We start from the raw sequence: 15355 nt of genomic DNA, 5'->3' as shown, positions 1-15355 counted from the left end.
CCACATCACAGGGTCTCTTCAGCCATTACGAAAGCTAGTAACTAGACCATTTATGTGTAACACAGACAGGGGATTAGCTAAATGCCATGCCAAGAGATGTCACTTTTAATCGTGCTGACCTTCTGTTCTTTGCAGACTTTGAATGAAACCATAATATCTGTAGGGGAAAAAGAAAAGCTACAAAAACATCACTATGAACTTTACACATGATACATTATTTTATAAGGAAGGTTTGGATGCTGAGGGCAGATTATGGAAATGATGGAGGTTCTGCACTGCTGAACGGTGTTTTATTTGCACCAGGTTAAAATGAATCGTTATGCACATTTTTAATTGTACTGGATTAGCGCTGCATGACTCACACTTCAAAGTAATTCTTAACCATTTCATATTGGGCCCTAATGCAGCACTTCAATCCCCTCTTACTTTAAGTCTACTCTCGGTTCAGGCCGGCTTTCTTCCAATTGGCTACCCCTCTTAAACAAAAGGTGGGCGGGATTTCTGTGCCCTGTATCCAGATTTGTGTTACGCAGACACATAGCAGTTTCTTTTTTGATAATTTGAGTCAAAAAGCCAAAAAAAAAACCTAAATGTTTGCATTCCTGAATGCTGATGAGGATTTGTGACAATAATAACCACTATACAGAAATTTCCTAAATCAAAGCATACATGTAATTTTTCATTTTTGTCTCGTCACACCATTATTAGAGCTAGTAGAGCCCAAACCTATACAATGAATTTTTTATGGTCCTGATCCACTACTGAGGTAGAGATGCTATATTTAGCTGGACAGATGAGTCCCGGTTCCCAACTCAAATGTGACAAAAACGTACCTCATCTGGTTAAAACTTCTTTGATAAACTGAGGAAAAATCAAATCATTCACACTTACATGTAACCTTTAAATACCTCCATGGATTCAGCAATTTAAAAAGTAAAGTTTAGAGCACCTTACAGACCTCAGAACACTTAAAACATGTTGGCTCGTGTTAGTCACGTCCGGCTTATATTCCAAAGATGGCAAACTTACTGAGGTTGAGGTTACTTTTATGGCTTTTGAAATTATCGACAGCTCCACTGTAAAGCAGCTCAAAGCTGTCAAAGGTGCAGTCCTCCATCCTGCACAAGGCCACGCGCCTCTGCAATCGACCGGTCCCCGGGACGCTGCTGCAGGAACGGGACGGCAGAGTGGCCGCTTTGGGTCGGTCTTGACGTCCAGCCATGGCTGCAGGTTGCTTTAGTCCAGCCCGGAGAGTTTAACCCCCCCACTCTGACCTCAAAACTCCTCCAAGGCCCGTAAAAGTTTAGCTACAGGTCCCATGTTTACATGTCCCCATCCAGAGATCAGGGATTTCTCCAAACTAAGTTATCGCAAGCAGCACAACGGACTGTTGTGACAGGCCTCCACACAGTGTGATGAGCAGCGATCAGAGCTGGTCTGCATGTGTCAGGCTCTGGGTGACAAGAGAAGGGGGGCAGTGGAGGTAAAGAGAGGCGGAGCTTTGCTCGGCGGCCAGCAAACTAAGAGGGCCTGGAATCTGAGATTTCTCAGCAGACTAGAGCTGTCAGACACAGACACACACACACACACACACACTGCATGTTCATCTGTCAGCAGCCTTATATGACCCATGTGGATCAGGATGTGTTGTGTTTTTGGTTTAAGCAGGTGTGTGAAGAAGCATGTGTGGGGACAGAAAAGTCTGCACGCGTACTGTACGCACTGGACATGAACTGCAAACCGCTTTTCATTTACGCAAGTTTTTTTAAGTCCTCAAAGGAAAAGTACTGTGTGAGTTTTTCAATCCAGGCCAGAGACAATAGCTCCTTTCACGAAAGCAGTGGGGGCATGGGGTGGGGGAGTTCGGAGAATAAGAGAGACAGAGCGGGAGAGAGAGGGAAAATCAGCTGCTTCGCACTGGCCTCTCACTGTTCCCATTCACTGCCGTATTTTCCACAACACTCTTTTACTTGAGCATAAAGGAAGGTCGATTTTTGTGGCCTCCAGCCGATCTGCAGATGTTAACAGGCTATTCAAGCTTCTGGCTAAGGAAAAAGAGAAGGGGAAACCACGGCACAGGCATCCAAAATGAAACTAGCAACTAACAGGAACACGTGATTTCTCTATTCCTCACTTCTGTATGAGAAAAGATGACAACAGAGCTGGATGATTCACCTTTGTCTCAAATGAAGCCTTTTTGCACATAAAAGGGCTGATCATATATAAGTTATAAATACCGATTTACTTTACCATATGATATATGATTATATCATTAAGTACAGAGAACATTTATGTATGAGTAAGAGCATTGCATTCCCAAACATGTATATGTATAAAAGACATCCAAATATAAAGCTGTAGTTGGACCGAACTGTTTCCTCCCCCTCTCCTTGGCCGCCTTCCTCTCTGGCCTTGATGTCTGTGGATAACCTAGATTGGACTTGCTTGGTGTCCTCACTTCATCCCCCCTCTACAACACAGGTCGACTTCACGGCTAAGTTCTTCCTGCAACATCAAAAACAACCCCGACGTCTTTCTCGTCTCATGCCGTGTTTGTCAACCTCTTGTTTACGTGATGCCGAGCCAAACTCCTTGACAGGCAGCCTGTGTGGGAGTTAAAGTGTGTCTGTGTTCTTTCTAAATGTATGTGTGTTTGCTATTGGCCATTTGTGTGAGACTCATATTTACATAGGAGAGGGGGGGTGGAGAAAAACATGAGCGTGTCATAAATAACCCAGATGAGCAATGTTCAATAATCCGATTTTGTGTCAGCAGGGAGGATACATTTCTCCTGTTTAGGGATTCTAAATCACATCACAGATTTCATTACATCAGATATCTGGTAAAGATTACAGTTTCCCCTGTAAGAAAAGGAAACCGAGTGTTTTCAGGGCAACTGTAAAGAAAACAATTCCCACGGGGTCTGAGAAATGCCATGCGGTGAACTCGGAGGATTGTGCAGAAACCCATTTCCTCTGTTAACAGATGCTGCTAGTCATTTAGCTACTGCACACTTCCATGTCTCACTCAAAGAGCACAGTACTCTGTGGTACGGCTCATTTCTACTCTGTGAACTTTTCTACCCACATGGCCAACTGTTGCATTCTCACACGCTTCCCTGCAGCTAATGAAAGATGACTAAACAAACTGATGATGATGAGGATAACTGTAACACTTGTGAGTCCAGTGAGAAGATCATCTAAAATGTTGTCCATTCCAAACTGTACCGGCACCGAGATTATACTTAAAGGCCTCTTCACAAAACTCCCAAATATAGAAACCATCTGCCTCTGCAATGTCCAGACCCCTTCAATGCCAGTGACTTCATTTCCTGTAAAGAGCTCACGTATGATGGAACCGACAGGTCCCGTGAAAAATGTCTTCATTATCATGCAGCGTGTACTGAAGCTGCCCATTAGATGGAGAATAAATCCTTGTCGTGCAGCAAGTGCTATGGCTGCTTATTTAGAAAGACAATGAATCATCATCACAGCAAAAGATATGAGTGATGAGGCAAAGACCTGCAAGATACTCCATCACTTTTTTTAATTTTCCCAAAGAAGGCTAAACCAAGACTTTTTAATAACTTCCATTTTTCTCTGCATAACAGGTCTCCACAATTACAATACACTCCTCATTACTACGTTACTTCCTTACAAGTTTTTCCCTCTAAATGAACGCTCTAAAAAGACAGATCGCATATTTCCCACTTTTTTGCCTTTAAACACCCTCTACACATCCTAGTCTATATAATAACCATTTGCAAACTTAACTTGCAGTTTATCAGCTGCTTTGTGATTTAAAACTAGAAAAAAAAAAGAAGCTGTTTTGCATCAGCCATCAGACAGAAATGAATTCCCACCTAAAACAGTGAAAATATCAGCTGCAACAGTTTAAACCAATTTAACTACATTTTATTTATTATAGTGCCAAATCACGACTTAGTAGTGTATTTTATTACTAACTACTACTATTGCAGTTTGCTTGTATTTGCTTAATTGTTTACTAAATGTTTGAGGTGTGAAATAAACCGCAATGGAGTTTGAAAAAAAGAAAAATGGGTGTGTGTGCGCTTAGTGTTTGTGCGCTGGTTGGGGGGGGGGGGCGCGAGGATTTTCTTGTAAAACAAAGGGGGGCCTAGTAAAAAGTTTGGGAACCACTGCTTTAACTAATAATCTAAAGCGCCTTGAGGTGACTCTTGTTTTAGATTTGGTGCTGTATAAATAAAATTGAACTGAACTGATATGAAAACGATTGGTTGCGGTTGAGGGGAGAGAGACATGACAAAAGACATGCTGCCCAATAAAGTGGTTGTAATTATTCACAGCTTGTCTGAGTTCGAACTGCTTCTTCTGTGTTTTTCCCTTAAAGAATAGCAAAGTCACTTGAGCCAAGGCCCCTCTGTGAAAAATGGTTGCTGGTCCACTTTCTATGGTCTGCTGCAGACCCTGTGTCTATTCATTTGGATTTATTATAGTTGGAAAATTGCATTTCCATAACAGTTGCATAACCTAAGCTCAAATATAAGAATTTTAGACTGACTTAAGCCTGATTAAAATAGAAACGAATTTAAATGGAGGTTAAAGTAAAAATCTCACTTCAGTTCTCACTGAAAAACTTGTACTGACCACATCCCCCGAACCACTCGGTCATCCGCTCACACCCATTTAGCCCGCTGCTTTTGTTTTCTAGCTAACAGATTATCTTTTCGATGTCCATCTCTCCACGGTTCACAGGATTCATTGTGGAACAAAAATTAATGCTTAGATTTTAGTACAACTGGCAACACATGATCACCTAATGATCACCAGAGTTCACCCGAACTGTGCCAGATCTCCAAGGGTTGATTGTGTTCATCTGGACGTAGCGTTTTGTGGGAGAAACGTTTCGTCGCTCATCCAGGTGACTTCTTCAGTCTCAGCTGACTGCAGGTTTCCCCAATCTTATAAACAGTACATTTGAATAATGACTGAAACCAGCCCAGTGAAGGAACAATGGGCTGGGAGGTCAGTTCCTTAATCTTAATTATGCAAATTCTCATGACCATTGATCAACAACCACTGATCAAAGCCCACTGATCAATGGTCATGCATACCATTCGCAGAGAGTTGGGGAATGGCTGCAATCACAGCATTGTAAGATGGTGACAGATGTACCCTTAGGCCCCCTCCTCGATTCAGAGATGGTCCTTCCCTTTTCACGTAAATGGCCTCCTTGACTCCTCGCTCAAACCAGCGTTCCTCCCTGTCCAGGATGTTACATCCTCATCATTGAAAGAGGGTCCACTGGCCTGTAAGTGTGAATAGACTGCAGAGTCCTGGCCTGACGAGGTAGCTCTTCTGTGTTGTACCATCCGCTTTGCCAGAGGTTGTTCGGTTTCCCCGACGTATAAATCCCGGCAATCCTCCCGGCACTTAACAGCGTACACTATGTTACTCTGTTTGTGTCGGGGGACCCAATCCTTGGGGTGGACCAGTTTTGGCGCAGCGTGTTTTGGGGTTTAAAAGCCACAGAGACCCAGTGTTTAGAAAAAATATGTCTCAACTGCTCTGTGCCAGATCGTATTCATCATTTTCGAGCGCCCCGCCATTTTTGCAAGAATCCCTCCTTCTAGATTACTTGTTAGATTTGAGTGAAACAACACTGTCCTGATGTGACTGTTTGCATGTCTGCTTGACTTCCCGATGAATTTCAATTCTCACAGTGGCTCCATGATCTAGTGGTTAAAACGGTCACTTTAGATGCAAGATATCAGCAATTCGAGAGCAGGAGGAGACCCATATCCAGCCTCAGGGAAATCAAAAGCTAGTGTACTCCTAGTGCTGGTCCCAAGCCCCGATAAATAGGAGAGTTACATCAGGAAGGGCATCTGGTTTAAAATTTGTTCCAAATCAAACGTGGATCCATACACTGTGGTGACGCTGTGGGAAACCACATAGCCATCCAGCCAACTAAGGACAACTTTTTTTTCTGCACTTCACACATTACAACATGTGAACTGTAAAGTAAAGACCTCCTTTACTGTGTTTTCAGCTCTTTTCCACCTGTGAAAGGTTGAAATTGTTTAAACAATATTTGCTTTGCTGATATACTCCTATTATTTCAGGGGGCCAATATCTGCTTGTATTATATTCATATTTAGCCAATATATAGATCCTTACTTTCTTTAATTTTTAAATGTCTGCTAGTAGCAACACTTCCTGTGACGCAGCTGGGATGTACTTGCTATTCCATGAAACCCTTCCAGTAGTTTTACTGCAGAGAAAATTCCAGCATTTATAGTCTGAATTCTCTGATTCTACTAGTGCTCACTTGTTCAGCTGCCTGTGTGTGTCTGCCCAGTTAGAAGTAGGGCAGCAGCTAGGACACCGTATCGACCAGCCAGTCACTGCAGAGCTCAAAGCGTGGCCTGTTCCCCTGCGGTGACCTTCAATACGCGACCTCACACAGGATAACTGCACTGTCGCTCTCTCTCTCTCTCTTGCACCCACCCCTAATCCTTTACAACTGGTTGGAACTAGCAGTGGTAAAACCAATAGACCCCAATTAAGGGAAGGCCTGTCTATAACTGTGCAATGTGAGACTATAGCTGTACTTTAGCCTACCAGAACAAGGGCCAATGTTTTCAGAAGAGAGATCCACGCACTGGTGCGGGTAATTCATTTGGCTAGCAGACATTCTTTTATTAGCTCCAAGTACAAATGATGCCTTTTGTGATGTAAAATCTGGTAGGAAGAAAAAATAGAAACATCAACAAGTCAAGAATAAAAAGTAGGGAGAAGAGAAAAACAAAAAGGGGAAATAAGGGCAAAGAGAGGCCAGTATGAGTAAAAAAAAAAAGAACACGAATAATAGCGAGACAGAACCAAGAGGAATGAGAGAAAGGAAAGCAGTGAAAGCCTAGGAAATTAAGCCGGCTCATATAACGACATGAGGTGATTTCCACTGGCACTAACCTCTACCATTTATCACTTGTGGGAGGGTCAGCACAGCTCAGTTCTTTTACCCACAGGACAGACTCTAGCTGATATATCCCCTCTGCTTCCACATCTATTCCCATGATAATCACAGAACTCTCACACTGTTATCACTCAAACAAACTGTTCTCTTTGTGCTCATCCTTGTGTGCAGCATGTTCAGACACTACACACAAAGTTTTCCACGAAGCAAATCCTCCATCAAATAGATGCGGTGATCTTAAAGCATGGTCATAATATAAATTTATCCCTCGTGGACAATCTCTAGACTTTTTTTTTTTTTTAAACAAATACCACTGTAAGAAAATGTTATTTGATATTCTCTTGCTTATAGCAAAGCATTCCTATGGCCAGTGGTGCTTCCAGAGGTTTTTCATAGGGGTGGCCATATGGGGGCCACTAATATTAGAGTGGCACAACAAACACCGCAAATTTTTGGCAATGGCCATTGCCCCCCCTCAGCCCCCCAATTGGTGCCCCCCCTGCCTATGGCTTGCTTTAAAACCAGTCTCTTTCACTGATAATTGTGCCTTCACAGACGTCACCAATGCCATGAGCACTGATCCACCACCCATACCATCAACTATGCAGCCTACACCAGCGGTCCCCAACCTTTTTTGCACCATGGACCGGTTTATGTCCCACAACATTTTCACTGACCGGCCGTTAAAGGTAACAGGGATAAATACAACAAAATAAAACCAGTACCAGTACCCAAAAAAAGAAGATTTATTCATAACACACAAGGAAACCAAGTTAAAGATAAAAATGATTAAAAAAAAAAAAAAAAAAAAAAAATGATAAAAGAAACCCCGAAAATCATAAATCTCACACCCGAGCCTTAACTCTCGTGGCCCAGTACCAAACAACTCACGGACCAGTACTGGTCGATGGCCCGGGGGTTGTGGACCGCTGGCCTACACTGTACAGGTTAAAACAAGCAGGACAATCCCTCTCCTGCTTAGCCCAGAGGAGGCATTGTCCATGGCAACATCCATGACAACTTTTCCAGTGATTCCGTGGCCATGCCCAGTTTCTTGTAAAAGGTGCACCAAATTCAGTCATTTTGCTTCAGTCATATCGTTTGGATGAGAGTCACAGACGCAGCATTAAAAAAAAAAAAAAAATCAAACACACAAAAAGAAGAACACACACAGCATCCAATAATCACTTAAACCTAAAGCCTCAGCTACACAGGCCTACAGGTTAGTCGGTGACCCCCTGGCTCATTGCTTGGAAAACAAATATCTGTTTGCCAACCAGGTGGAGAGTGGAGGTTGGAGGCTGCCAATTGCTTTAGCCACTGGCAAAATGCTAAGGTAACCTGTAGTTTGTATGGAATACAGCAAAGTAAAACTTTGAAAGCGAACAGTCTTTATTTCTGGCTTGTGTGCCACTCTTCACTTTCACAAATAGTAATCAAGCGTTGACATCTTCCATACCAACTATATGCAGTTGCAAGGAGGCTTCTGGTCCAGTACTGACTGTTTGTGACCATTTTCACCTAAAGACAACACCTCTAGCAATCACCCGCAACTGGTCATGGAAACCTCATTTGTCCTTAGTGACTAGTGGCTGCCAACTGGTCTTTAGGCCTTTTGTTGCTGACATCTACTAAGACAATATTTACCCAAATTTTCACTTTTCACTGGTTTTTAATCATACTATGGTATAAACAGGTACAAACACACAGGGGAGCAACAGTATCAACATGTCCTCCACTGTTTGTCAGCACTTCTACAAGTAGGACGTGATGCTGGGTCAAAGCAGCAAAAACACTCTGGTGGACATGCACTCCCATGCTAACACTGTGCTGAGAGCTTCAAAGCGCAAACATTCAGTAACTATAGAAACCTGACTTACCAGCAAACAACAGAAACATTTATTGCTACTGGCTACAAAGCTAATTGGAGGCAGTGAATTATGAGCAGCACTGCTCAACTGATGAAAACATCTATTTAAAAACAACAACAAAACAGCACTGTCCCATAAAGCTAATCTGATAGCTTACTGTTAGGTATGTGTGCATGAATCGGGACTACATGAGATAGAGGGAATACACTGGGATCTGTCTGAAGACAAAGAGGAGAACTGAAGAAAAGACCAGAGTTAATAGAGCAAAAGGCCATGATGACGCTCTGTTACGAGTAAGAGTGTATTTGTGTGTGTTCGCGCGCACGCATTATGGTCTTTTTTTTTTTTTTTTTTTTTTTTTTTAATGTGATCTCACGTCCGGAAGCATGATTACAAATTAACCAAGTTAGTGTCCTCAGAATAGCGCGGGCCAATCACAACAAATGCCAAGGGAAAAGGCATGGGCCATTCCATCCACGCACACAGCATCTGGAATGGAAACTCATGCCTCCTGTACAGGAAGGAGACAATCTACTTAAACAGTGTGTTTGTTTTAGTATACAGCGTGGGCTCCCGTTTTATTTTTGGCACGCAAGAGAAAGATATCACAGAGAGAGAGAGGGGAAGAAAAAAAAAAACCACCCACACTCAGATAGCTCTGAATACTAAAGAGATTCAAGGAGAGCAAATAATTTCTTGGGTTAAATGCTGAGCCAACGTCGGCGCAAAAGCAAGACACTTCAAGGTTTGAAAGGATGTCTGAATCTCTGCTCCTTATTTTCTTCTTTCCCTGCAGTCGAAGAAGCTAAACTGAATTTAAGACAGAAATGGAAGCTAAAATGAGTCCAAAAGCTAACATGTTATTCACATTTTACATTTTCACATGTTGGTCTCATCACAAAAATGTGCTTGCTGTGAGCAAACAGCGACCTTTCAACAATAAAATTGCTCTCGTAACCATGATTGACAAACAAGTGACTTTAAGCAACAATTTTCCACATTTGCTCCACTCTGTTTTACTTATTGTGGGCATTTTCCCACAATGTCACTGAACCTCGCTACATAGTATCCATCAGTGCTCACTAAAGAAATGTGCACATTCCCAGATGCCACTCACCTGGCAAATTATAGGCTTTTAGTGGTTGCCAAGAGGTCACAAACTGGTCTCTGGGCCTGTGTGTGACTGGGGCTTTAAAATTCACAGGGAAAGAGTGTAAAGCAGTGTTACTCCTCACCATCCACTCTGAATATCATTTCGGAGTTCCTGCCAACCTCTATAAACTAATATTTACATATAAATGAATCTATAAATAAGAGATACGACTTAAGCTATCAGAAACCTTCTGGTGTGCTTTAGTATACCAATCCAGCATCTATATAGAGCATAAAAGCAGCAACACATTTGTGTAAAGATGGACTTAAAAACCTTTGGCTATTGTCTGACAGTCAGTAACTTCTTTTATCTGGGGGTGGGTTTGTTTGTTTTTTTACCCACAAATAGTGACGAGCACATGACACACTGGCCACCGCCTCAAGGCACTAAGGCAGCAGCCAACAGTCGAGACTGGGTTACAGTTTATGCAAAGTAATCATTTCCAACTGCTGCTGATAGTATTGCAAAGTCAAAGTTATATCAACCACAGCATCTCAGCCATGCAGTGGCAAACGGGATGCTGAATATCAAGTTCCAAACCTCCTCTGGCATTAACATCAGCACATAAACTGCATCAGGAGCTTCATGACTGGCTGAGCAGTTCCTCTAGATATGCAAGGAGCCCAGTGCTTTTTGATACGTATTGCATATCTGACTGGAAATAATGGAATAAGAGGAAGTAGCTGCACTGGATTGGCTGGAGGCACTGTAGGCAACAGGCTGTACAGTGTCTATGTCCAAGTATTTAACTGCACCTGCTGTAAATAGTACTGGTGTCATCAAATATTAAGAATATTCTTAATATAAGCTGAACTTCATGTCAACAACCAAAATCCGGCGCTTCCCAGTACACCATAGTGTCTTTCTATAGCACCTATGTTCCAGAAACAACCATTACACAGCACATTAAACTACAATGTCTCACTACAAGGAGTCTTTTGTCTCACCCTGCTAATCTTATTAGCTTTAACTAATGACAACGTGTATGTCAGCATTTAAATCTGTGTTCATCTGTGCTTAACACGCACTGAGAAAAATCATGAATAACCGCTTGTGCAGCAGGCTATATTGCGCAAGCCGTCCCATAAACTCAGCGCTCCATAGTTTATCGTATGACGACAGCACAGGGAAGAAGGGGAGAGTGCAAAGGAGTAGTGGAAGTGGAAGCCAAAATAACAAGAGCGCACGGCAGAGAGCAGGACTCCATTACATGCTAATGGATTGTCATGCTTCGGTGTTCCCAGAAGTACGATTACACCGGCCAAAGATGGAATGAGAGATTGAGAGGCGTGAGAGAAATGAATAACCTGAGAGTGAAAGAGGAACTGAAGACAAACTGAAAGAAACGTGCGTAGTGGTTTGTCAAGTGGCTCCCATATTAGTGGCTGTTCTGAGCTGTCACAGCTTTGGAATTACGTGGGAACATCATAGTGATCAGACAAAGAGAAAGAAAGAAAGAAAGAAAGGGAAAATCAAAAAAGAATAAGAGGAAGAGAAAGAGAATAAGTTTAAAAAAAATTTAAAAAAAAGAACTGAGGCTGATCCGGAAATTGGAGAGCAGGGAATGGTGGGCAGAATCTGAAAGAGCAGCTCGGCAGGATGAAGAGAAAAAAAAAAAAAAAAAAAAAGCAATGAGAGCTTTAGAAGATGTTTTTAAAGATGGGAGAGAGCAAGGAAAGGGAAGTAAGAGATATCCATGAAAAATAGCTCACTAGCTCGCATCCTGACAGTATGACAACGGGTCCAGCCCTTTGAGCTTAGGCACAGCATTATGAGAGAAGGCATAGCCTGAGGTATTCTCTTTCATACGCACACACACTTTCCCTTACTTGCTAATAGAAAAGGTAAAGAGGGCGGGCGGAGACCTGACAGTCCATCACAGAGCACTGGCAACAAGGTTGTTGTAAAGGTACAGCAACTGCACACCAACCAGGTTAGACAAGCCTGTAACAGAAAAGCACCGTCCAGTCCCCTCACCCTGACTTAACCTGCTTTGCCCCCGTTTCCCTGCCTCTTCATAAATCACTAAAGGTTTACAGAAAAATCTGCTAATTTCCCACTACTTTTATCAGTGATGACAACTGCAAAGATACCCTGAATCTACACTGAGCACAGTTTTGTTATTGGATGCTGTGTGGAAGTCATAATGACTTTCATAAGCAAATGGAGTTTGTTAAGATTAATTAAGGACAAATTAGGTCCTGGCTACAGGTAGACCTACAGGTGGGTGCAACATTTTGGTGGGCTGCAGCACCTAGCACAGGAAAGACTGCACATACAGAGGAAGGACTGCACACTTTGAATGCAAATGTCATGCAGTCAGTTGAAACACTAAAACTAAAATGGCGCTTGTCTTTACAAAACAAAAATCCACAGATTAATTGATTAATTATTGAAAATCTGCTTCAAGTAGCTATAATTATAACCCTTATAAAGCACATTATCAATCATTTTATTGCACATATTAAAAAAAAAAATAGTATGTGACAAGTAGTTTTTTGACTCTTGGTCTTGCCTTTAGGCTGACATCAGTGATTCTTGTGAATTGTGAACAGGCACATGGTCAGACAGATGTATGAGCTAAAAATCAACAATGTGAATGTGAGTTTCAATGGCCATCTATCCTTTGATAGCTACAATAATTTCCATCCTCCCATGACCCTGAACTGTATAAGCAGTGAAGAAAACCGATGGATGGAAGGATTGAAATCTTTTTGAAAACACATCGAGCGAGTTTATATAAGGTCCAAAAACATAAAACGCTTTCCAGGGTTACTGGGTTCACTAGCACTTTGTAATGTCTCCTCCCAGGCTGCCTCTCTGGTGTAGCATGGACAATTGATTAACACTAGTGCAGCAGCTGCTTGTTCCATCATGTTTCCAGTGTAATTTCAGGGTTGCTAACATACAGCTACCAAAACAAGATGATACTGCCTTTGTTACTGTCAATTCTAGCATAGATTACACAGTCACACTAGTTTGTTCAGTGTTGTGTTCGTTTCCCCTTCAACTTGCTTTTGAGAAACTGGAGAAAGGCTTCCTTACAGAGAGCTAAGCTAACCCGATGAGGACATGACAGAATGCCTGGATTTGAGTATTTCATCACTTCTTTCACATTAATGAGAGCAAAATTTGAGTATTTTCTGTCATTGACAACACTGATGACGATCTACTGTAATACTGTTTAAAAAAAAAAAAAAACAACTAACATACAAGCATTACATTGCTTTCAGTGTCTGAGACAACAACTGGGAGATGTCCTCTGGATAAACCATGTGTTTGCAGGATTGGAAAGTACCCTGTTTAGACCTCTTCTCAAACCCCCGAGGGAAATGTTCCAACAAAACTCTGACCTTGCTGGATCTGATCATTTTCAGTCTCCAATGAGGCAGCAGAAAGGACAAAATGAAAACAGACACAGACAAAAAGCCATGTATATCAGGCAATCACACAAAACACTGATAAAGCAATCATCTGTTCCATTTGGGTATGAGGCAATGGGTGTGGCCTCTGTCACCATGGCACACAGCCTCTGGTAAAACCAAGTACTGCTTATCAGATAGCAGCTTCTATTTCAGCTTCTAAATTGAGCAACTCATTAGCATTTCTTGAATCTAACAGATTGGCAGCCCAACATAACAATGTTGTGCACAACAACCGCGAGCAATGGATAAAACTAAGCCGACTGCAGTCTCAGACAGTTAAACCGCAAATTCAGTGAGATCACAAGATGACACAGATTACGTTTGTCACTTTGCAGGAACTTACAACATGTGTGATTCTTCTTAATAAGAAACATGTATCACTTCTAAAATCTCTCCTACAACACGACTAGCACATTTCTGTGTCGAGTTGCCAGCACGAGTTCTTAGACTCTTTACACCAAAAACCATCTCTTCAGCATAAGAGGCTGCCTGCTACATTTGCCGTACAAACACACCAAAAACAAACAAAAAAGGCCATTTAGATAAGAAACTGATGAATTCATGAGGCGATATCTCTACAACACCAAATCACCAGTGCAACACAATGCAACAGACATTTTCACTTGTTCTCTTACAGCTGCAATCATCTCGCCAAATATGAAGTTTTCTATAAAACAATGGGAATGGGACAGATCCGACATTTGGACCCAATCGGCCAAATTGTCACTCAAAAAGCTACATCAACTATCGCTGACAACGGGCAAATCGAAGGTGCTGGTGTCTTTAGCCACTTTTTGTTGGTCTGCGTGTGCCACGTGTCAGCAGCAGTGCACCAGCTGCTCCACGCTAGTCTGTGACCTAACCACAGACTGTGGTTTAAATGAGATGACACGAATGAAAAGTTCCTCCTCTGATGCTGCTTTGTCCTCCTCTCTGTGTCATCGGGACGCTTTTATTTAGTCAGAGTCAACTCTAGTAACATTCTCATCGTTAGATCCACTCCTCACGTGAAAAGGTGCACGCAGAGCAAATAAAAAAGAAGAAACTAGTGTGGCGGTAAACGACAGTAAAGACGCTTAACAAGCACAAATAAGATCAAATAAGACCTGAAGTGAAACGACTGAACTGCTGCATCACTAGTTCTGGGTAATTCAGAAAATCTGAGGCAGGACTCAGATATGCTGCTCCGGTGCTCGACGGTGGGTGTTACGGATGTTTGTGTGGCTATTTTTGCTGGTGCGACTACCATAGCAACAGTAACCAACCATCACAAAGCAAGGTAGCTGAGCTTCAATTAAAAGTTATCAGCCAAGTTAGCTGCCTGTTAGGAAATGCGTTCATTTAGAACAGGCTGATTAGCCACTTCAGTGATCAACTTCTCCATTTTGATGCTGAACTATAACAGACAGCCACTTTGCTCTTTCTGAATAAATGCATGAGATTTTTTTGGCTTAACAGGCAGACTGGAGCATTTGAATAAACATATTTGATTGGCTGATACCTACACTGGCACCTCAAAAACTGGATTTTTCTCAGCTTTAAGTGCAAGCAGCACAAATAAAGTTTCAGTAAATAAAAGCAGCTTAAGCAATCATATTTAGTTGGAAAATAAATGCCCAGAAAAGTGCAGTGTGTGCGCATACTCACGTAGGAAATGTTTCTCCAATAAGGCAATTTCCAAATGACCCTTGACTTCGTTGAGCCGCTCTGACTCTGACCTCTGGAAGTCCTGTATGGCTGCAGCCATAGTGGGAGACCCCGAACCAGCCTGTGCACACAGACACACACATTCATTCATGCATACGTACACAGGCACGCAGGCAAACACAAACAAAAAACAGAGAAACAACAAAGAAAATCAGATTTGAATTCTTATTTCCATGCACGCGACACAAAATCCACACGAGAGCACAAGCAGGGAGATCCCATATGATCTAATGCACACA

At 42.2% G+C, this 15355-nt stretch overlaps 1 protein-coding gene across 7 annotated transcripts in view; it reads right to left on the bottom strand.

The window, feature by feature from the left end:
• Positions 1-15355, bottom strand: part of gramd4a (GRAM domain containing 4a) — a 52035-nt gene that overhangs the window by 19323 nt on the left and 17357 nt on the right. For 6 of the 7 annotated variants that reach the window (XM_040035127.1, XM_040035126.1, XM_040035124.1 and 3 more), the window contains one exon: positions 15057-15177. In XM_040035127.1, the coding sequence (XP_039891061.1) occupies positions 15057-15177 (121 nt within the window). Of the gene's footprint in view, positions 1-1029; positions 3056-15056; positions 15178-15355 lie in introns of those variants that run through there. The other variant, XM_040035128.1, reaches the window with a different exon arrangement.

This window comes from Simochromis diagramma, unplaced genomic scaffold (genome assembly GCF_900408965.1).
Source record: "Simochromis diagramma unplaced genomic scaffold, fSimDia1.1 OVJJ01000816.1, whole genome shotgun sequence".
Taxonomy (NCBI): domain Eukaryota; kingdom Metazoa; phylum Chordata; class Actinopteri; order Cichliformes; family Cichlidae; genus Simochromis; species Simochromis diagramma.
This window is presented reverse-complemented; position numbering and strand designations above follow the sequence as displayed.